The 24,942-nt window shown below is 42.8% G+C and overlaps 1 protein-coding gene across 7 annotated transcripts in view; it reads right to left on the bottom strand.

Moving 5' to 3' along the window:
* The window catches only part of LOC122556221 (transcription factor Dp-2-like), a 203,316-nt gene that overhangs the window by 42,614 nt on the left and 135,760 nt on the right, over positions 1–24,942 (bottom strand). For 5 of the 7 annotated variants that reach the window (XM_043702792.2, XM_043702794.2, XM_043702791.2 and 2 more), the window contains 2 exons: positions 12,383–12,504; positions 2,503–2,550 (listed from right to left, as the gene is read on the bottom strand). In XM_043702792.2, coding sequence (XP_043558727.1) covers positions 2,503–2,550; positions 12,383–12,504 — 170 coding nt within the window. Of the gene's footprint in view, positions 1–2,502; positions 2,551–12,382; positions 12,505–14,189; positions 14,385–24,942 lie in introns of all 7 variants that reach the window. The other 2 variants (XM_043702796.2, XM_043702793.2) reach the window with 2 other exon arrangements.

Raw genomic sequence — 24,942 nt, forward strand, 5'->3', positions numbered from 1 at the left:
TTTTTCCAGTCTATCGGTCTCTGTCACATGTAGATTCCAAAACCACACACAACACTCCAGCTGTGGCCTAAGCAATGTTTTATACAGTTCCAGCGCCACCTCCTTGCTCTTAAATACAATGCCTCGACTATTAAAGACAAGTATCCTATTTGCCTTCTTAACCACTTTATCTACCTGTCTTGCTAAGTTAAGGGATTGGTGGACAGGCACACCAAGGTCCCTCTGATTCCCCGTGCTTCCCAGAGTTCCACGGTTCATCATGTATTCTCCTTGTTAGAACTTTTAAATTTAGACTAGATTCCTTACGGTATGGAAACAGGCCCTTTGGCCCAACAAGTCACACCGACCCTCCGAAGAGTAATCTGCCCAGATCCATTCCCCTACCCTAGTTTTACCCCTAACTAATGCACCTTTCAATATGGACAATTTAGCACGGCCAATTCACCTGACCTGCATGTCTTTGGACTGTGGGAGGAAACCCACACAGGTACAGGGAGAACGTGCAAACTCCACATAGACAGTTGCCGAGACAGGAATCGAACCTGGGGTCCTGGCGCTGTGAGCAGCAGTGCTAACCACTGAGCCACCGTGCCGTCCTGCAAAAGTAGCTTTTGCAGCCAAGCTACCACCGTGACTGGGGAAGCCTCTCTACATGATCATTGCTACACCCTGCCTGGTGGAAAAGTCTGTATCTCCGTCTGGAGGACTGAACCTTCAGTCTACTGCTGCTGGCAGGCCAATCCTGTGCACATAAGCTGGCTGTGTCTGGGACCATGGTGATTCAGGGATTGTCCAACCAGCCTGCTTCAAATGGCGTTCAAAGAACCGTGTTCGATAGCAACTTCAAACAGACAGTTAGTGCCATCACATTCTGCCTGCACAAAAACTGTCCAGAAGGAGATGAAAGCTGGATGGGTTTTACACCAACTGATGGGGTTACTTTCAGCTTCCACCCACCTCAGCTCCCGACCTGGGCTGGGGATCAAACCCCAAGCCGATAAAATCAAGAGTGGCAGTATTAATCTGTGCGACCAGTCTATATATACTCAATTCTAACAGCTTATATAGAGAAGGAAAGGGATTTATAATAAACATATTATCCAAGAAAATGAATAATAGAATAATAGATTCAAAGAGACCAATTATACAGTCACATTAAAACAGCTTTCTAATATGACTTACGTTAAAGTGGAAACTGAAAATTAGAACAGGAAATTTTAAGGAAAGAAAGCAATTGGGTTGTAGTAAACTAAATATAATCTGCTAGCAAATTTTAACCACTGCAGATTTGAATCATTATAACTCATTCTGAATAAAAACTGTTCAAAAGAATTCCATTTCTTTCCAATTTAAAATCAGAAATGGACTATTTTCCCATCGGTTTTGCACTGATGTGTGACTATAATTAAGTTACAATCTACAGGAATCAAATCTGTGCATTCATGATAACCCCATTATTGAAGCTTAATCAAAACACAGACCCTTCTGCAAAATTACTTCGATTTTGTCTTAAGAACTACATTTGTTGCAGAGTCAGTGGATCTGTAAATATTTAAAACTTGTTTAGCGAGGCACCGAAGATTTCCATTGTGTTTCACAATGTTAGGGCATTAAATCTGATTAACAGATTCACAAACACACCAAGCTAACAAACAAGAAGCTGCTGCAACTACTGGAGATACAAAAAGGCTCCACACGCATTGATTATGTAAGATATTTGTACCACTTTCTGCTCATGTAAGAAACTGAATTTACCCAATCACTAGCCCCACCTCCACTTTGTGAAGCTGCAATAAGTAAAAGATGCACTGAAATAATATCACCACGGGTGAGTTGTGCTGTCTGGATTGAGGACATGCAAACAAAATAGTTGCAATGTGGTCTGCTAAACATGACTTTCCTCAAGTCAAATTACGTGCTGGTGCACAAACTAAATTGTTAGAAATCATTCTAGGTTTTGCCTGCATTAATTAATTACCATATTAGTATCACAAAAATATTTTCTTGCTTTTATAATTGAAAAGTACAAAGGCATATAGCAGAAACTGCTTCTATTAAATATAATTACAGATATTATGAACATTAATACTTTCAGACATGAAAAATATACATGCAAATGTGGTACACAAATACTAAATGATTGAAGACAAATTACAGCAAACACACTAGTTTCCAAAGCTTTATGATCTAAATATGGACACCTCTTCCAAGTGCACATGGACGTTGCAGGAAAGCCTCCTGTGATGTGACTGTGCAAAGGAAAAGACCAGATGCCCTATTCTCTGGAGACTTGTTTCATGACAGTTGTTCCAGCATTCATGTGCAACAAGGTTACAGCCCTCTGAAAGAACAGCTATTTTTAGTCACAGGAAATAAATCAAAATGGACAAGGCACTCTCATGCCTGAGAGAGTGCGCTGTTCAAAAAAAAGGTTTACATAATTTTTTCATAAAAATGGGGAAATAATCATTAGGATCTCTTAAAATTTTAAGATGTACTTACTTGTCTGAAAAATCAGATTCAATAAATTCATGGGTACGTTTTCTGCTCCTGCAAGGAAGAAAAAGCCAATTCGAAATTTAAGGAAAAAAAGGATAGCTTTTGTAATAGAATATATAAAAATAGCCTGTAAAACTCTATGGTACACTAAAATAGAGACGTCTTCAGCTAGCTTTTTAAACAGTACAGCAGACAGGAATTTTTATTCTCCATAAATATTTACGCACAAACATGAAATCCTCAAATTGCATATCTACCTGTAGCCTTTCAACAGAAACTAAAACACTACCCTTGGGATATTTTATACCATGTTGCGGAATGTTTTTAGAATAATTAGGAAACAAAACTACACACCAGTGAAGTAGTAAAGCCTGTTTAATTGAGTACATATATGGGACAGTAACTAGATTCATTCCCAGTCATTCATGGTCTTCAGTAGCTAACAATGGGGGTCAAGAACATGCACAGTATCTTTGATGGTGAATAGTCCCTGATGACTTTTCTTTTGGTCTGCTTAGAAAAGTAAGAATCTCAAATTATAGTCCAAAGCTGTTTTCCAACCCTTAAGCCAAGTCAAGCAATTCCATTTAACCCAAACAATTCATTAGGAATTGTATTTCTTACTTGCTAAATTAGGTTTGTTTTGAGTTTCCTGGGTCTGCAGATTAACAAATGCTGATCTTGGTGCTCCTGTAAGCTCAATGGTGCCAAAAACATAAATCAAAACACAAAAACCTGTTAATATCTGTAGCTGACAATTTATAAAAATTAATAGAAACGCTGCACAAATTTATTTGCAGATTTCTTTTCTTCAAAGCAAAAGAAACTCAGTTACAGAAACTTCAGCACGTACTGTGGTCATTTCATTCTTGGTCTTGAGCAGATGTTAGTCTACATTGGAACTACCACATTTCCTCACTGCTTCCCCACATTCTTAATACTTTTAAGTTTAGCGAGTTTTGAGAAGATTTGTAGCTCAGGTTGAGGTTCTGGATAAAGGTTTGCTAGCTAAAGGAAAGGTTCATTTTTCGACATTTTGTTACCATACTAGGTAACATCTTCAGTGAGCCTCCTGATGAAACACTGGTGGTGTAGCCTGCTTTCTATTTATATGTTTGGATTTCCTTGGGTTGATGATGTCATTTCCTGTGGTGGTGTCATTTCCTGTTCTTTTTCTCAGGAATGGTAAATGGGATCACTAGTATCCTTACATACGGATGAGGAAGGACACCACTTCAACTGGGACAACACATCCATCCTATGACAAGCCAAATAGAGACACACACGAGAATTCCTACAAGCGTGGCATTCCAATTGGAACTCTATCAACAAACACATTGACTTGAATTCCATTTACCATCCTTGAGAAAAATAACAGGAAATGATGTCACCACAAGAAATGATGTCACCAACCCAAGGAAACCCAAATATATAAATAGAAAGCAGACTACACCACCAGTGTTTCAATCAGAGGCTCAGTGAAGATGTCACCTAGTATGGTGACGAAACGTCTGAGAATGAATCCTCCAGCTCAGTGAGCAAACCTACATCCAGAACTTTTAAATCTCTCAAATGGATAAATTAATACAATTCTGGGAAACAGATTATCATTGAACAGTGAAAATGTGCTCACAAAAGACAATAAAATAATTTCCAAGGTAACATCTTTTTCAGTTGTACCAAATTAGCAACATTCACTTTGCCTCTTCCCTTTCTTAATTCCAAAATGGCACTTTAGTGTTACAACATGTTAAAAAAATAGAAAGTACCATTTGGCCCGAAGGATTGTGCTGGTATTTATGTTCCACAGCACAACATTACATCAAGATATCCAATTGCTATTAGTGTGAACCCTGCAGTGTAACATACCAGACCTGGCTGCCTATGAATACAAAGTAAAAGAAATACAAGAGAAATGAAGGAAAGAAACTAAGCCAGCAAAGAAAATCAAAACAAACCATGGGCAGAAATTACAGTCTTCAACCTGTTGAACTCAATGTTTAGGATGGAAGACTGTAAACGTGCCCAGTAGAAAGGTGAGGTGCCATTCCTTAATTTTGCATTGATCTTCACTGGGACAGTGAAGACAGAAAGTCAGAATGGAGGTACGGCAGAGAATTAAAATGATTCCCCTGTTTTGATTCATTTTCTCCCGTGTTTCCCTCTCATTCCCATTATTTTGCTTTCAAATGATCTTGCTATTCACACCTCTTATAGGCACATCATTTGTTTCTTGCCCCATTACTCCATTTGGCCATGCACCATGAAGTCTTCTTTTGCTTAACCTCTCCTACTCTCCATTGGCCTTCCCACTCTCTCCCTTTTCACTAAAAAGCTATTACATTTCTAAATTTTCCCAGTACAGATGAAGGATCACAGACCTAAAATGCCATCTTTGTCTCTCCCTCCACAGATGTTACCCGCCCTTGATGTGTATTTCCAACATCTACTGTTTGTATTTCAGAATTCCAGCATCTGCAGTATTATAGCTTTCTATTAATAAAAGCTAACATTTCTTCATCCCTTGTTTCAATTTATTTTCCTTCTCTACATCCACTCCTCACTGAAAAGATGGATAAGTGAGTATGTTCCAGGGCTTCTGCTAATAAAAAGCCTTAAGCTTCTAAATGTTTTCTCCAATTCCCAGTTTCTGCTCAACATCTCCTTGTGGAATGGCCCAAGGGAACATAAGAGAAGATCAGCATTTTAACAAAGAAAGAGAATCCGAAGTCTTTTGTAAACCAAGTGAAAGAATAGCGAAATGAAGGGTAGCACGGGCGGTGGCTCAGTGATTAGCACTGCTGTCTTACAGGACCAGGGAACCAGGCTTGATTCCACCCTCAAGTGACCATCTGTGTGGACCTTGCATGTTCTCCCTGTGTCTGCATGGATTTCTTCCGGGTGTTCCTGCTCCCTCCAACAGATGTGCAGGTTAGATGGACAGGCCATGCTAAACTGCCCATAGTGTCCAGGGATGAGTACGTGAGGTGGGTTAGTAGTGGGAAATACTAGGGTTATAGGGATAGGGGCGGGGGGTGGATCTGGGTGGGCTGCTCATCAGAGGGGCAATGTGGACTTGATGGGCTGAATGGCCTACTTCCACACTGTAGGGATTTTATGATTCTATTCTATAAATATGCAATAATCTGACATTGCACAGACTACATCATGTTTCAAAATTTGCAGTTTGAATGAAGATACTCACTTTGGGTGTAATGGTGAGTGCATCTGGATACATACATGTAAGAGAACATGGAGACCAAAATGAGGGTGTCAACGTTGTGGAATAGGGCTTCGATGTTTCTTCAAATTTAATGCTTGCATCAAACACTTATAAGCCCCTCACAAAACCAGTCACATTGAACACTGGTAAGATATCACCTCTAGTTTTGCAGAGCCATCTCTCGTATCAGAGGTGAGGTCACAGTGCCTGTGCTAGCCCCTGGAAACAGCCTTGCACTTACTCCCTTGCTACTGCTCTATCCTCATATCAATTCAACTCTCACTATGAAAATCATTTATTCGCTTCCTCTCGGGGGCGTTCCTCAGCATTTCCAACATTGGAGCAAAACGAAATCTCTACCTTCCAGCTTTTGAGCTGTGGGAAAAAATGTAGATCAGCTCTTCACTGGTTTTATACAACCGTATCGATGAATCAAAAAATATTTGACTAAGAACATCAGGTCAGAGATTATTCATGAGCAGAAAAAAGTCTAGGTTTTTTAACAACCCTTCAGCCCTGTTGTTGATGCTGATTCATCCGAGATACTTGAGGAGATTAGATTCCCATAGTGTGGAAACAGGCTCTTCAGCCTAACAAATCCAAACCGACCCACCCAGACCCATTTCCCTCTGACTAAAGCACCTAACGCTATGGTCAGTTTAGCATAATCAATTCACCTGGCCTGCACATCTTTGAACTGTGGGAGGAAACTGAAGCACCCAGAGGAAATCCACACAGACACGGGGAGAATGTGCAAACTCCACACAGGCGGTCACCCAAGGCTGGAATCGAACCTGAGTTCCTGGTGCTGTGAGGCAGCAGTGCTAACCACTGTGCCACCGTGCCATGTCCCCCAGTATCTCAAGCAGGAAGATGGACATTTGCAGGTGAGCTCAATTGAAAATTGAAATTGAGCCTCAGAGCAGAGCAAGTTGCAATCACAATCAAGATCCACACAGGACAAATAAATTGCAGCATCACAGCACTCAGGAGAAGGAGCTTCATCAACCTTCTGACCGTTCTGCCTCCAGCTATTAAATAATTACAAGTTCAGTACAGGTTAAGAACTGGAATCTAGAATGTTTTGGTATGTACTGGGCTGGAGTGAGTATTTGCTTATATTAAATTAATGAGATTAAAAATCATACACCACCACCCGTTGGATTATAACCTGCTGTTAGATTTGATTACTTTAGATGACTTTACAGTGTGGAAACAGGCCCTTCGGCCCAACAAGTCCACACCGACCCGCCGAAGCGCAACCCACCCATACCCCTACATTTACCCCTTACCTAACACTACGGACAATTTAACATGGCCAATTCACCTGACCTGCACATCTTTGGACTGTGGGAGGAAACCGGAGCACCCGGAGGAAACCCACGCAGACACGGGGAGAATGTGCAAACTCCACACAGTCAGTCGCCTGAGGCGGGAATTGAACCCGGGTCTCTGGCGCTGCGAGGCAGCAGTGCTAACCACTGTGCCACCGTGGTTGTGTGATTTTTAACTCTGACTACCCCAGTCCAACACCAGCTCCTCAAAGTCACAAATTAATGAGGACAGGAATGAATATAATTCTGGTCAGTCATGAGCAATACACATTTAGATTGCAATGAGCAGAATTTTGCAAGTTCAAATAAAACAAGAGGCAAAGCAGAAATTAGAGAACATACAATGCCATTGCATTGACTATTCTGACGCAACTAATGCTGCCACATCCAAAGAGACTTCTACTGATGTGTTAATGAGTGCACATGATATTAGCTTCACAGAAACAAGGTCAGGTAGCTGTAAAAGAAAAGTAAGAGGCGAAAAAGAAGGAATAGAAGAAGGAGAAGATGAAGAGGAGAGACACTGGATGCTGTCCTAAGCTGAGAGTATTCCCCGATGTCTTGGCCAACACTTATTTCTCAACCATCAACACAGAGAAGCTCATAGCTCCACTGCTTTCACAGGAGCTTCTTGTCTGTAAATTTGGTGCTGCGTTTCCTTTATTACAACGGTGACCATATTTCAAAAAGTAATTTATTGGCTGTGAAAATGCTTTTAGGTGCCCTGGGGCCATGTGATAATAGCACATCTTCCTTTCCTGTTGAGGGTAGTTATAATTAGACCATTGTTGCTCAGGATGATCACATTGAAGAGAATCCCAGTTTATAGTCACAAACCAAACTGTGCACACATCTATTGCTGGATTCTGCCAAGTTTTGTTTAGACCATGCAAGTAGTAAACTTTGTTTTAAAAATACAGAAAATATTAATGCAGCATTGATATCTGATTTTGTTCTATTAGGCAAAATAGAACTGTGCTTGTCGATTGCAAAGTAATTAATATAGAGAGAAAAGAATACTTCTACATCTTGTTTCTGTCAAATATGTGTAAAATGGTCACTGGTAAATAACTGGAATTGACCATAGTGGGAGAAACTATTGGTAATACTGCACAAGATACAAAACAAAATGGAATTTGGAATCATCATTGCACTGGTTCAAAGGAGAAACATTAGCTGCTTTTGCAGTACCATTGTGAAAGATATGCTTCTTTACTGAGTCACAAGTCAGAGTGATCCTGGTAGAACATGCAGGCGATATTCATGCGCAACAGGAAACTGACAAGGCATGATGTGGTGCTGCTAGTGTCAACAAGAATCAAACATTTCACAGGGAAAGTTGTAGTGGGCACTTTCCTGGGTGAGGCATTGATTGTGGGGGGGGGGGGGGGGGGGTGGAGGTGGAGGGGGGGGTGAATCTCACAAATCCTCTGCTGACCTCTCTTCCTCTGTCCTGCAGGCACACACTCCCTCTTGTTTGCACCAAGAAACAAATGAAAATCAGAAACATGGCTATGACACTTCAGCTGGCTGGAAATCCAGATGTTCTGATAACAGCAGTAGTGTCCTCCACTAAACCAGGTTTGTAGTTCTCAACACAGGCAGTACAGCACTCCTTCATTAGATATCCTCAGCTGCAAGAGTTAGACCTTTCATCCCACATACTTAATTGTTGTTTGCAAACTGGCACAGTACTCTAGCTACCAAACCCACAACACGCAGTTTAGAACAATTCCAAACTAAATCACAGAGTGCAGGTGACGTGGTTATCAGCTAGAACTGCACCCAAGATTGTTGGGAATCCAGATGTGGCTCTACAGAAGAATTTTACGACGTAAGCCATTCAGCACAAAAGGTCTTGCTTAGTATTCATGTTAAATGAGTCACTTTCCATCAGGATGTTAGAAGTAGAAACAGGAGTTGGCCATTCAGCCCTTTAAGCCGACTTGTAATTCAACAAGATCAGGGTTCATACTTCTGATCCAACTTCCTGCAGAATGAGTCAGCTGAAGATGGTTGGGCTGAGGGCACTACCTTGAGGAATTCCAGCAGAAATGTCCGGAAGCTGAGATGACTGACCTCCAAACACCACAACTCTTCCTACATGCTAGGTTTCACTCCAGCTATTTGAGAGACTCCCCCGCCCCTGCCCCCCCCTACCTGCCCGCCCCCCCGCTCCTGCCACCCCCCTGCCCCCCCCACCCACCCCCGCACCCCCTGCCACCCCCCCCCCCCCCCCCCCCCTCTCAATTCCCACTGATTCCAGTTTTGTTAGGGCTACTTGATATCACACTCTGTCAAACATGGCCTTGATGTTAAGGACAGTCACTCCTACCTCATTTCTGGAATTCAGTTCTTTCATCCATGTTTAGAATACTTAGAATCCCTACAGTGTGGAAACATGCCCTTCGGCCCAACAAATCCACACCAAACCTCCGAAGAGCATCCCACCGAGATTTATACCCTTATTTCTCTACATTTCTCTCTAACTAATGCACCTAACACTATGGGCAATTTTTAGCATGGCCAATTCACCCTAACCTGCACATCTTTGGATTATGGGAGGAAACCGGAGCACCGGAGGAAACCCACGCAGACACGAGGAGAATGTGCAAACTCCACACAGTCACCCGAGGCCGGAGTCGAACCCGGGTCCCTGGTGCTGTGAGGCTGCAGTACTAACCACTAGGCCACCATGCTGCCCCTTTAAATTATGGTTGTAATGAGGGCAGAAGCTGAGTGGACCTGGAAGAACCCAAATTCAGCACCAGCATGCATGTTATTGCTGAACAGATGCTTTTCATAGCACTGTTTATAGACAAATCTTGTCAACTTGCTGATGACTGAGAGCAGACTGATAGGGCATTAATTGGCCAGGTTGGATTTGTCCTGCTTTTTGTATACAGGACACACCTGAGCAATTTCCACATTCTCGGGTAGATGCCAGTGTTGTAGTTGTATTGGAAGAGCTTGGCTAGGGGAATGACAAGTTCTGGAGCACAAGTCTTCAGTAGTACTGCCCGAATATTGTCAGGGCCCATAGCCTTTGCAGTATCCAGTGCCTCCAACTATTTCTTGGCATCATGTGGAGTGAATTGAATTGGCTTAAGACTGGTATCTGTGATGCTGTGAATGCTTCAGCTTTATCTTTTGCAGTGACGTGCTGGGCTCTTCCATCACTGAGGATGGGGATCTTTGTGGAGCCTCCTCCTCCAGTGAAATGTTTAATTGTCCACCACCATTCACAACTGAATGTGGCACGACTGCAGAGCTTACGTCTGATCCATTGATTGTGGAATCCCTGAGCTGTCTTACTGCTTATGTTGTTTTGTATGATTCTGTTTGTAGCTTCACTAGGTTAATACTTCTTTTTAAGGTATGCCTCTTACTGCTCCTGGCACGTCCTCCTGAACTTTTCCCTGAACCAGGATTGATCCTCTGGTTTGATGGTAATTTAGCATGGTGATAGTGCCACACAACATGACGGAAGGCATCCTCAATGTGAAGGCAGAATTTCAAGGACAGAGTGGTGGTCACTCTTACAGATACTGGACAGATGCACCTGCAGCTGGCAGATTGGTGACGATGAGGTCAAGTATGTTTTCCCCCCATGTTGATGCCCTCATCGCCTGTCACAGATCCAGTCCAGCAGCTATGTCCTTTAGGACCTGACCAGCTCAATCAATAGGTACTGCTGCCGAGCCACTCTTGCTGATAGACACCAAGGTCGCCTGGTGTTTCCTCCAAGTTGTGTTCAACATGGAAAAGTACTGGCTCATCAGCCATGCTATGTAAATTCAGCAGGAGGCTTCCTTGCTCATGTCTGACCAGATGTCAAAAGACTTCACGAGGTCCGAAGTCAATGTTCAGGACTCCAAGGGCAGCTCCATCCTGCTATCTGGTGCTTTTGTTGGTAAGACAAAAAGCTAAGTGTGAGAGTGTGTTTCAATCACTGTGATCACCTTATTTCCTTGAATACTGAAAGTGTTAATTGCTTGCAATGTGTGTGAAATAGATTCCCCAACATAGCATAAAATATAGGAACCGAATTTGGCTATTTGGCCCATCGAGTCTGCTCTGTCATTCTACTATGGATCACAATCATAAGTGAGATGTCAGCAATTTCCATTGGACTGCGCTGCTCTGCAAGCACACATGTTCACTTCACTGGATGGTGTTATAGGAGACAGAGGAGAAACAGTACATAAAGATCAAATTTGCAAAATTGTCAAGGGGGACATTTTACTTCTATTACACTAAGTATCCACTATTATAATAATTTTCTTAGAGAATTTCATCCCCAAGCTAATGCCAATGTACCTTGTTATGGACCAGACCAAACCCCCTCAAAATATATGCAGGAGATAGCCCAGGCCCTAACCTTGGCTTGTTTTAAAGCCAAGTGCCAGGTGTTGCATTCCGGAAGCAATTCGATTGGTCAAACTACCAGTCTTGAAGCAAAGCACACTTTATCTATGCACTATAGTTAAGGTACAACAAAAGAAAGGATTGGAATAACTTACTTCTATTGGAAAACTTAACAGAATATTAGATTATTTAACCACTAAACAGTAACTGTTTCAATATTGTATCATCCCACAAATACACCCTTGGCAAAGGCAAATCCAGTAAAATGAATTGCCTCACATGCAGTTCCCCAGTCTAGAAGGAAAAACATCAAGAGAAAACTTAGAGGCAGAGTAGCAGGGAGAGAAATACTGCAGCTTCCAAACCCAGTAACTGCTACCGAAAACTAAACCTAAAAATCCTGATTCTGTGGGATCTTGATCCCACCCATTCAGGCTGCTTCTATTGTTCCAATTTAAGATAAAACTCAAGGCCTCACAATGTTGACATTATTGGCTTTGGGGCAAACTGCCAGTCACCTCTGTCACAACCTTCCTTCATAAAAAAACCATGACAAAATACACCTCTTAAGCCACAGTACTGTCGCTGCCTGCAGAAAGGAAATGAAGTCAAGACATTTCACTTCATTAGAAGTCTCCCTTCCGAATAGCACAGCTATTATCCATTACCACCTCATATCCACTACCATCTCAAACAGCAGCGGTCTTAGTTTAAACTAATCTCAGGGTAATTTTTCCGAACACACCGTGATATCACTGTGCAATCTTAAAGCATAACCGGACAAAATCGTCCACATCCAATATTTAAGTTCATATTCCCGATTAAATGCAATTTCAGTTCATAAACGTATTTGGTTGTAAGAGTTTTGTTGGACAGTACATTTAATTTTCAGCAGTTGCTTTTTCAGGGTTACTTCCTGAATTGGACACGTATCTTTCAAGAGAAGGTTAATGCTTACCCTGTAACCCAGCCAGATGGTTCTGTCACGTGACTCTGAGTAACCATGGCTGGCGTGGGGGTGTATGGACTTCCGATTAGGACACTCCCAGAGTTGCTCAATCGCTGTGGCGTGCTTATGATCTGTTGACAACAAGCACAAAGGAGAAAACATTTTGTACTTGTTAAATGAGCAGATACTCAAGATTCTACCATGTTAATAACAACCTGTAACAGTATGTATACAAAGTAGCAAATAATAGCATATCATCTCTGTTATTTACGAAGATACATTGCCAATATCCCAACTCGGAAGGGACAAAGGTACAGCTGGAAATTACCAACACCAGAACAAGAACGGGCTATTCAACTGGATCATGCCAGATCCATTGTTCCATGTCCCTTGATATATATTTACCCTGGGGGGTGGGGGGGGGAGGGGTTGCTGATGAGAGCTGTGAAAGCTTCAATTCATCCCCAATGCCCACAGCCCTTTGGGTAAAAGGTTCAGACTTCTGCTACCTTTGTGTGAAGCGACATTTTCTAATTACATACAGTTTTTACAATTAAAAAAAAATTCTTCCATGGGCTGTCGACATCACTGGCCAGGCAACATTTATTAGCCATTGCTAATTGTGTGGAGGGCAGCTACGAGTCAACTGGTTTCAGCTGTGGGTCTGCAGTCACATGTAGGCCAGACCAGGTAAACATGGCAGATTTCCCTCCCTCAAGGACATCAGTGAACCACTGGATATTGACAACAATCAATAATAATTACATAGTCATCATTAGATTGTCTTTTTATTAAATTCAAATTCACCACCTGTCATGGTGGAATTGAACCCCAAATCCATAGAACCTCAGGTTCGGGAATACTAGTCCGGTGACAATACTTCTACGTCACTGTCTCTCTAATGGCCTTTTCTTTTGGATTCCCAATGGGAGAGATACAAACTTCTCTTTATCTCCCCGATCGAGTCTACTTAAAACACCCTGATTAGACGGCTCTTCATTATCCTGCATCAAGAAAATACAAGCCACAGCAATTCAAATTTCCCTAAAGTTAACCCTTGATTTCTTGGTGGCTATTTTCCCTTGTTTTTATAGACACAATTACCCCGAGGAGTGGTGATCCTCAGGTTAAACTCATTCCAGTTGTCTCTCAATGAGAGACCGGCCCTGTGGTCTCTGGGACTATGGTAACTTTACCTACCTTACATTTATTCTTATTTCAGTTTTTAAAAAAATCTCCTCCAACCAAGTATACAGTTAAACTATAGTTTAACAGTGGCACCATTTTAGTTTTGGTAAGCTAGGACTGTTGAACTAGCTCTTGATGTTTATGGTTCTGGTCAGCTTTCTCAAACATCTACAAATGAAACTGAGGCAATGAGTCTGCTCCTGAGAAAGCAGAATATAGATTCAGCACACAGGCACTGAAGCCTATAGTCACAGGTGTAGTTTATATCCAAACATACAAGCGAGGAGCACAAGTAGACCATTCTGCCCCTTGGGCTTACTCTTCTCTTCAATAAAATCTGTTTGTGTTCAGATTTCACATTTCCATCTATTCCCAATAACCTGTCCTTGCCAACAAAAATCTACATTAATTACGTTCTGAAGCAGTGTCTGATCTGAATGCTCTTTTGGTCATAAATGGTGAAGTTGCAGAGATAGCTAGTATGTGGATTCAAACATTGCGCATTGTAATTCTTCCACTATTTGGGTTAATGTATATTGCTGGGCTTAAAGAGAAATAATTTTATCCTCGCTTTAATGAGTAGTACACTTCCTCCTGAGAGTTCTCAGTATTAACACATTACACTCACCAGTACAAGTTGTTCCCAGTACTGACTGACATTCTCCAGTGTGATAAGCAATAACAGAGTGCAGCAAACCAGAATAGTACATGTGGAGTCCATTTAAGTGCTACCACACAGTGCCATTAGGTTCGAGGAAATGGGCTTGCACAGCGATTTCCTGTACTTAACTGTACTAGCTGTTTTTGATCCAAGCACTTAGCACTAAAGAAGAAAAGTAAAATTAGACGACTGGTCAACATTACTGCAGCCTGTTCTATTACTTGAATTACAGTGTGTGGCAATAGATGATTCAGGAGAAGATACAAAACCAAAACATACAGTAACTTCACATTTGCAGGTATCTCTCACTCTCAATATGTATTTTTTGTGAGCACAACATAAGTTTTGAACATTTTTTGTTGTGGCAGAGGGATGTTGAGAAATAACTGCTGCAAAGAAATACAATCCAGGATTTTATTTATTCGTGTGCACTACAGTGCATACTTGAAAAGATCATCGTCTAGTGACAGCAGAAAGCTACTGCATTAACTTGCACCGAAATCACTGCATCATACTATTTCAGTATTCAATCAGAACTGGAATCTAATTATTCCTCTAAAGTGGGAAGCTGAATTATCCAATACCTATAAAATTGCTTTGTTGCTCAAGTCTACAAAGAAAATGACAGGCCAAAAACAATCTGAAGGCTTTGCATTAAGGTGCATGGTCTTGCAGGGTAACAGTGAAAATATTCGTGCTCAGCTGTTCATGCAGAAGCGATCCTGCTCCAGCAGAGATTATGTAATCCTATTATCATATGAGCAATGAACCTCATCAGGCAAGTAATTATGCAACTGCCCCTCAATGGAAAATATGCCGGAAACAGGGGGAAATCAGATCAATGAATTAAAAACAAGCAAAGTATGTGGATTTCAAATTAAAATAGCCATGAATAATTTAATGATAGATCCTTATATTGTGCTACACTGTGTTTCAAGTTGTGTCAACAATAAATGTGTACTCAATGTCTCATTTTCCAAAGATATTTATATTTCAGAAGAATCAATTAAAATAAACCTCTGAGAAAAATGAGCCAAGAGATGTGATTTATTTAGGTAATTGATCAAATCAATAAACACCAAATTTGAGGAAGTCCAATTTAGCTGGCTTGGAGATAACAGCAATTCAGTGGAAGAAATATGTATTTTTTTATTATTATTCACACATGGGATGTGGACATCACTGGCTGGGTCAGCAGTTATTGCCCGTCCCTAGTAGCCCTTAAGATGATATTGACCTACCTTCTTGAACCACTGCAGTCATGTGCTGTAGGTTGACCCACAATGCTGTTAGGGAGGGAGTTCCCCAACAGAAGTCTAGAGTAACATTCCTGTTCAACACAGGATCATTTAATTTCATATTGCGCTTTACCCATGTTGACACTGGTGAAAACCCAAAGATCTTCTTTCTTAGGTAAACAAATTTGATGAAATTCTAAAGAATTTAACATATTATTGAGGTGATGGCCCCTTTTTTTATCCAACTGAGATTGTTTTGAGTAAATCAAGTTTGAAAGCAGCTATTATCGAATAATAATAAGTTATCTTTAATGAAATGCACTGAAAATTGGCTGAGGCCTTATTATGGCGATTTATCAGTGTTAACTTATTGAATCATAATGGAACACACATAACTGAGGACAGCAGTATAAAAAACATTATTGTTGTTTCTAGAAATATGAAATAGTGAAAAATAGTACAAATACTAAAGAGATTAGCTAGCATCTGCGAAGAGAACCATAGATAATATTTCAAGTCTAAATGACCTATCAGCACTGAAGTGAAATAAAGATGAGTTTTTAAGTTAATGGAAAGGAGTGGGACATAAGGATCAAGGCAAAGTTTGGGGTGTGGTGGCACAGTGATGAATATCACTGGCCTAAGTAATCCCAAAACTGCAGACAAATATCTTGGGGATGAGTTTGCATCCCAACAGGTGGCAGATGGTGAAATGTAAATTTAAAAAATATCTGAAATTAAAAGTTTGCATAATGACAACTGTTGATGGAAGAAAATCTGCCATCTTTATCTGGTCTGACTTACATTTGGCTCCACACACACAGCAACATTGCTGACTCTTAACCACATTCCAAAAGGATCTAACAAGCCACTAAGTCTGAGCAAACCACTGTGAAATCTAAAGGAAGAAATGAAACCAGATCAGACACCTGGCATCGACCTCATAATCAGAAAAGATGACAGCAAGCACAGTCCTTTCGATGGTGCAAAACCCACTTTACCAAAATCTGGGGGCGTATACCAAAATTGAGTGAGCAGTCTCACAGACTAGTTAAGCAACAGCCTGATACAGTCATACTCACCGAATCACACCTTACAGACATTTCGCCAGGAACACCCTGGAGACCATGGCAGCTGGTAGACTTGGAGTTAAATTAATCGAACAAAAATTTCGAAATTTAAAGCTCGTCTCAGTAATGGTGACTGTGAAACTGTCACTGATTGTGAAAACCCATCTGGTTCCCTAATTGAAGGAAAGCTGCTAACGTCACCTGGTGTGACCTCGATGTAATACCCCATGTTCAATGAAAGGATAACCATCACAATCACTATTCCACCGGTAGCACAGACCCACCAGGGGTCGCAACACAGGACTTTACACGTGGGAAGGCAATGAAGCACCATCTTCAAATTAAAGATATCCTCCATCACTCAAATTTGGAAGTCAATAATTTAATACATTCAAAGAGAGAGATCAACTAATGATATTCAGAATCATTTTTTTAAAAAATAGTTAAACCTAGATAATTACTCAGCATTTACAGCATATCCTGCAAGAAAATATGAGTGAAATGTCAAAATAATTCAAAGCAACTAATGTGCTCACTAGTTGAGTGGATTATAATAAAATGCTTGAAAGAAGCTTTACTGCCATCTGGTGGGGGAAACATGAACACCTGCTTTTACCAATCATTACATGTTCCATTTAACAGAGTTAAAAAAAATCACACAACACCAGGTTATAGTCCAGCAGATTTATTTGGAGGCACTAGCTTTTGGAGCATTGCTCCTGATGAAGGAGCAGTGCACTCCAAAAGCGAATGCTTCCAAATAACCCACTGGACTATAACCTGGTGTTGTGTGATTTTTAACTTTGTTCACCCCAGTCCAACACCAGCCCCTCCACACTATGGTTACCATTTAACAGAGGAATGAACATGCTTTTTTTCAAGTGTTATTTTAGTTGTGTCACATTGCATTTGCTATAAATCATGTAAAAGTCTGACATTAGATATTGGAAGTTAGCATTATTGTGTCAGGAGGAGAAAGTGAGGACTGCAGATGCTGGAGATCAGAGTTGAGAGTTTGGTGCTGGAAAAACACAGCAGGTCAGGCAGCATCCGAGGAGCAGGAGAATCGACGTTTCGGGCACAATCCCTTCATCAGGGATGATTCGGAGCACTGCTCCTTCATCAGGTGGTTGTGGAGCATAAGATTGTAAGACACAGAATTGTGTAAGGCATAATCTTTACTCCACAACCACAACCACCTGACGAAGGAGCAGCACTCTGAAAGCTAGTGCTTCCAAATAAACCTGTTGGACTATAACCTGGTGTTTTGTGATTTTTAACTTTGTACACCCCAGTCCAACACTGGCATCTCCAAATCATATCTGAACACTGGGCAGGAACATAATAACTCAATCCAACAGTAATCCGAGGCAGAACATATCAGGCCAGTGTGATCATATTTAGCCTGAGACCTGGAAGAGAAAATTTGTATGAGCTATCACAGCAAGTCCTCATTTAAAGTTTGGTTGCATTCCTGAAAACCTTAAGTGAAATGACGAAGTGAAATGACTTAAAGTGAATCATGGGTTTCCACTGGCAAAATGTGTTGCTGGAATCCTGAAGAAGGGCTTATGCCCGAAGCGTCGATTCTCCTGCTCCTTTGATGCTGACTGGCCTGCTGCGCTTTTCCAGCAACACATTTTTAAGTACAGTACTCCAATACAATATACACCTTTCGTATGTATTTAATTTTCTTTGTGATAAATTCTAACTTTTTATTAGCTTTCCTGATTATTTCCTGCATCTGCATCCTACCCTTGTGTGATTTAGGCACAAGGACATTCAGATCTCTCGCCAAAATAGACTCTCCTACATTTTCGTCAAGAGTGTAGTGCTGAAAAAGCACAGCAAGTCAGGCAGCATCTGAGGAGCGAGGAGGAGAATCGACGTTTTGGGTATAAGCCCTTCATCAGGAATGAGGCTTGTGGACCATGGGGGCTGAGAGATAAATGGGAGGGGGTTGGGACTGCGGGGAAGTTAGCTGAGAGTGCGATAGGGAGATGGAGGTGGGGGTAATAGTGATAGGTTGGAGAGCATGGTGGAGCAGATAGGTGGGAAGGAAGATGGACAGATAGGACAGTTCAAGAGGGTGGTGCCAAGTTGGAAGGTGGGGGCAGGGGAATTGAGGAAATCCACATTGATCCTGTGTGGTTGGAGGGTCCCATGGCAGAAGATGAGGCGCTCTTCCTCCAGGAGGCAGGTTGTAAGGGTTTGGCGATGTGGCAATCCCACAATTTCCCACATCACACTTCATTTGCTATATTTTTCCACATTCATTCAAATTACTGTAGTTTTGTAGCCTGTATATCCTGTACTGGCCTCATATCCTCTTCCTACTTACCTTTGGATGGTCAGCAAACCTAGCTACTATAGCTGCTGTCCTTTCATCCAAATCATTTACGTAAATTGTAAATAACTGAGATTGGGTCGAATTCTTGCAGCACATCTCTCCTTACATCTTGTCAACCTGAAAAAAACACAACTATGCCTCCTCACTGCTTCCTAATGGTCAGCTGAATTTCCATCCATGCCAATAAGCTACCACCATTTTCTCAAGTCCCACTTGTTCCAGATATATGTAATAACATCTCTGAGCAGGCCGATTAGAAAATAGTTATTATTTCATCTTTGACCTGGCACTTTATCAATCACCTTCTGGATACCGAAGTAAAGTACGTCCATTGATTCCCCTTCCTCAAAGCACATGTTAGACCGCCCCAAAAAATTCGAAAAGTTTTGTTACACACAATTTACTTTTTATAACACTACGCTAACTCAACCTGATTAGTCATAGTCATAGAGACGTACAGCATGGAAACAGACCCTTCAGTCCAACCCGTCCATGCCGACCAGAAATCCCAACCTAAACTAGTCCCACCTGCCAGCACCCAGCCCACATCCCTCCAAACCCTTTCTATTCATATACCCATCCAAATGCCTCTTAAATGTTGCAATTGTACCAGCCTCCACCACATCCTCTGGTGCCCATTCCACACCTGCACCACTCTCTGTGTGAAAAAGTTGCCCCTTAGGTCTCTTTTATATCTTTCTCCTCTCACCCTAAACCTATGACCTCTAGTTCTGGACTCCCCGACCCCAGGGAAAAGACCTTGTCTATTTATCCTATCCATGCCCCTCATGATTTTATTAACCTCTATAAGGTCACCCCTCAGCCTCCGATGCTGCAGGGAAAACAGCCCCAGCCTGTTCAGCCTCTCCTTATAGCTCAAATCCTCCAACCCTGGCAACATCCTTGGAAATCTTTTCTGAACCCTTTCAAGTTTCACAACATCCTTCCGATAGGAAGGAGACCAGAATTGTACGCAATATTCCAAAAGTGGCCTAACCAATGTCCTGTACAGCCGCAACATGACTTCCCAACTAATGTACTCAATAGGAGAAAGTGAGGACTGCAGATGCTGGAGATCAGAGCTGAAAATGTGTTGCTGGAAAAAGCGCAGCAGGTCAGGCAGCATCCAAGGAGCAGGAGAATCGACGTTTCGGGCATGAGCCCTTCTTCAGGAATGAGGAGGGTGTGCCAAGCAGTCTAAGATAAAAGGTAGGGAGGAGGGACTTGGAGGAAGGGCATTGGAAATGTGATAGGTGGAAGGAGGTTAAGGTGAGGGTGATAAGGTGAGGGTGATAGGCTGGAGTGGGGGTGGGGACCGAGAAGTCAGGAAGAAGATTGCAGGTGAGGAAGGTGGTGCTGAGTTCGAGGGTTGGGACTGACACAAGGTGGGGGGAGGGGAAATGAGGAAACTGGAGAAATCGGAGTTCATCCCTTGTGGTTGGAGGGTTCCTAGGCAGAAGATGAGGCGCTCTTCCTCCAGCCGTCGTGTTGCTATGGTCTGGCGATGGAGGAGTCCAAGGACCTGCATTCCTTGGTGGAGTGGGAGGGGGAGTTGAAATGTTGAGCCACGGGGTGGTTGGTCCGGGTGTCCCAGAGGTGTTCTCTGAAATGTTCCCCAAGTAGGCGGCCTGTCTCCCCAATATAGAGGAGGCCACATTGGGTGCAGCGGATGCAATAGATGATGTGTGTGGAGGTGCAGGTGAATTTGTGGCGATTATGGAAGGATCCCTTGGGGCCTTGGAGGGAAGTAAGGGGGGAGGTGTGGACGCAGGTTTTGCATTTCTTGCGGTTGCAGGGGAAGGTGCCGAGAGTAGAGGTTGAGTTGGTTGGGGGGGGGGGGGTGTGGACCTGACGAGGGAGTCACGGAGGGAGTGTATATGGAGGTTGGTGGGGTGGTAGGTGAGGACCAGTGGGGTTCTGTCCTGGTGGCGATTGGAGGAGCGGGGCTCAAGGGCAGAGGAGCGGGAAGTGGAGGAGATGCGGTGGAGAGCATCGTTGACCACATCTGGGAGGAAATTGCGGTCTTTGAAGAAAGAGGCCATCTGGGTTGTTCGGTATTGGAATTGGTCCTCCAGGGAGCAGATGCAGCAGAGACAAAGGAATTGGGAATATGGGATGGCGTTTTTACAGAGGGCAGGGTGGGAGGAGGTGTGGTCTAGGTAGCTGTGGGAGTCGGTCGGTTTATAGTAAATGTCCGTGTTGATTTGGTCGCCCGAGATAGAAATGGAGCAGTCTAGGAAGGGGAGGGAGGAGTCTGAGACGGTCCAGGTAATGGTTCTGTTCGCCGAGCTGGAAGTTTTTGTTGCAAACGTTTCGTCCCCTGGCTAGGCGACATCATCAGTGCTTGGGAGCCTCCTGCGAAGCGCTTCTTTGATGTTTCCTCCGGTGTTTATAGTGGCCTGTCCCTGCCGCTTCCGGTTGTCAGTTTCAGCTGTCCGCTGTAGTGGTTGGTATATTGGGTCCAGGTCGATGTGTTTGTTGATGGAGTTTGTGGATGAATGCCATGCCTCTAGGAATTCCCTGGCTGTTCTCTGTCTGGCTCGCCCTATAATGATAGTGTTGTCCCAGTCAAATTCATGTTGCTTGTTGTCTGCGTGTGTGGCTATTAAGGATAGCTGGTCGTGTCGTTTCGTAGCTAGTTGATGTTCATGTATGCGGATCAGATATGGGTCAGATATGTCGATTTCACGTTTGTAATCATTAAAAACACGGAAATAGAAAAAACACACCGGATCATCAACGCCACACTCACAGGAATCCGATTCACGAGAGAAGAAGAAAAGGATAGCCAACTCCCATTCCTAGACGTGATGGTACAGAGAACACCAGACGGAGAATTCACTACAAGGGTATACAGGAAAGCCACACACACAGACCAAGTCCTAAACTATGAAAGTAACCACCCCAACACACACAAACGAAGCTGCATCAGGACACTATTCAAAAGGGCCACAACACACTGCAGTATACCAGAACTGCAAAAAGAAGAAGAGGAACACCTATACAAGGTGTTCGCCAAAAACGGATACCCGCGCAACTTCATCACCAGATGCCTAAGAGAAAGACCACGGAACGAGGACATACCACAACCAAAAGGACTAGCCACACGACCATACATCAGGAGCATCTCAGAACTGACAGCCAGACTACTGCGACCCCTAGGACTCATAACGGCACACAAACCAACAGCCACGCTCAGACAACAACTCACCAGAACGAAGGACCCGATACCCAACGTGAGCAATACTAATGTAGTGTACAAAATACCATGCAAGGACTGCACAAAACACTATATAGGACAAACAGGAAGACAGCTAACAATCCGCATACATGAACATCAACTAGCCACGAAACGACACGACCAGCTATCCTTAGTAGCCACACACGCAGACAACAAGCAACATGAATTCGACTGGGACAACACTACTATCATAGGGCAAGCCAGACAGAGAACAGCCAGGGAATTCCTAGAGGCATGGCATTCATCCACAAACTCCATCAACAAACACATCGACCTGGACCCAATATACCAACCACTACAGCGGACAGCTGAAACTGACAACCGGAAGCGGCAGGGACAGGCCACTATAAACACCGGAGGAAACATCAAAGAAGCGCTTCGCAGGAGGCTCCCAAGCACTGATGATGTCGCCTAGCCAGGGGACGAAACGTTTGCAACAAAAACTTCCAGCTCGGCGAACAGAATCACAACAACGAGCACCTGAGCTACAAATCTTCGCACAAACTTTGAATGGTCCAGGTAAATTTGAGGTCGGGGTGGAAGGTGTTAGTAAAGTGAATGAACTGTTCAACCTCCTTGTGGAAGCACGACGCAGTGCCGATACAGTCATCGATGTAGCGGAGGAAAAGGTGGGGGGATGACCAGTGTAGCTGCGGAATATGGACTGTTCCACTTATCCTACGAAGAGGCAGGCATAGCTGGGGCCCATGCGGGTGCCCATGGCTACTCCTTTGGTTTGGAGGAAGTGGGAGGATTGGAAAGAGAAGTTGTTCAGAGTGAGGACCAGTTCAGTCAGTCGAAGGAGGGTGTCAGTGGAAGGGTACCTTCCTCACCTGCAATCTTCTTCCGGACCACTCCACCCCCACCCCCACTCCGGCCTATCTCCCTCACCTATCGCATTGCCACGCCCCTCCCCCAAGTCCCTCCTCCCTACCTTTTATCTTAGCCTGCTTGGCACACTCTCCTCATTCCTGAAGAAGGGCTCATGCCCGAAACGTCGATTCTCCTGCTCCTTGGATGCTGCCTGACCTGCTGCGCTTTTCCAGCAACTCATTTTCAGCTAATGTACTCAATACCCTGACCAATAAAAGATAAATAAAAGAAAGCATTCCAAACAACTTCTTCACTATCTGATCTACTGGTGACTCCACTTTCAAGGAGCTATGAACCTGCACTCCAAGGTCTCTGTTCAGCAACACTCCCTAGGACCTTATCATTAAGTCTGTAAGTCCTGCTAAGATTTGCTTTCCCAAAATGCAGCACCTCACATTTATCTAAATTAAACTCCATCTGCCACTTCTCAGCCTATTGGCCCATCTGATCAAGATCACTTGAAACTTTTCCAAATACTCTGCTATAACTTAAGAGTCATAGAGATGTACAGCATGGAAACAGACCCTTCAGTCCAACCCGTCCAGATATCCTCTTTCATAATTATTTCTAACATGTTGCCTGTAACAATTGTTTAAATAAGTGGCCTGTAGTTTCCTTGTTTTTGAATAAAGGAGTTATATTCTTTATCTTCCAGGCCTTGCCTGAATCAAGGGAGTTTTGAAAAATTAAAACCAATGCATCAAAATCTGGACATCTGGCAGCCTGCTGTTCCAACAATTTACTTGCTACCATGTCTCTGGTGATGGTAATTTTCCCGAGTTCTCATCTCTTGTTGCTCGATGGAGGTAAACTTAGGAGCCAGGGCAGGAAGCAAGAAGAGAAGATTTACAAGGATGTTGCAGAGATAGGAGGGTTTGAGCAAGACGGAGATTTAGACGAAAATTTCAAAAGCGTGGGTAGTAAGTTTGCGGATGACACCAAGATCCATGGCATAGTGGACAGTGAAGAAGGTTATCTACAATTACCAAGAGATCTCGATCAACTGGGTCGATTGGCTGAAGAGTGGCAAATGAAGTTCAATTTGGTTAAATGCATGGAATTGCATTTTGGTAAGAAATGACTGGGAGAGGAGCCTAGCAGGAAAGACAATGGAACAGCAACGGCAGGAATTTCTGGGATAATTCAGGAGACACAGCAGAGATTCATCCCGAGGAAGAAGCAGCGTGGTACAGGGAAGATGAGGCAAACATGGCTATCTAGGGAACTCAGGGATAGCATAAAAGCAAAAGAGAAAACATATAATGTGGCAAAGGGCAGTGGGAAACCAGAGGATTGGGAAGCTTACATAGAACAACAGAGGGCAATAAAAATGAAGAAATAATATGGGAGAAGATTAAATATGAGGGTAAGCTAACCAATAATATCAACGACGACTGTAAGAGTTCCTTTAAATATATAAAGGGCAAAAGAGAGGCAAAAGTGGATATTAGACTGCTGGAAAATGATGCTGGACACATAGCAGTAGTGAACAAGGAAGTGGCAGAGGAACTGAATGATTACTTCATGTCAGTCTTCACGGAGGAAGACATGAGTAATATTCCAAAAATTCAAGAGAGTCAGAGGCAGAGGTGAGTATAGTGGAGAAGGTGCTAGAAAAACTGAATGGCCTGAAGGTGGATATATCAGCTGGACCAAATGGATTACACCCCAGAATTCTACAGGAGATAGCTGAAGAGATAGTGGTGATCTTTCAGGAATCGCTAGAATCAGGAAGAGTCCCAGAGGACTGGAAAATCGCTAACATGACACCGCTGTTTAAAAATGGAGTAAGGCAAAAGATGTAAAACTACAGACCGATTAGTCTAACCTTGGTTGTGAGTAAGATTTGCAATCCACTGTGAAGGATGAGATTTCTGAATATTTGGAAGCGTATAATAAAATAGATCAAAGTCAGCACAGTTTCATCAAGGGGAGATCATGCCTGACA

This window comes from Chiloscyllium plagiosum, unplaced genomic scaffold (genome assembly GCF_037043375.1).
Source record: "Chiloscyllium plagiosum isolate Xiang-an unplaced genomic scaffold, Cpla_swu_hap1 HiC_scaffold_13, whole genome shotgun sequence".
In the NCBI taxonomy this organism is placed as follows: domain Eukaryota; kingdom Metazoa; phylum Chordata; class Chondrichthyes; order Orectolobiformes; family Hemiscylliidae; genus Chiloscyllium; species Chiloscyllium plagiosum.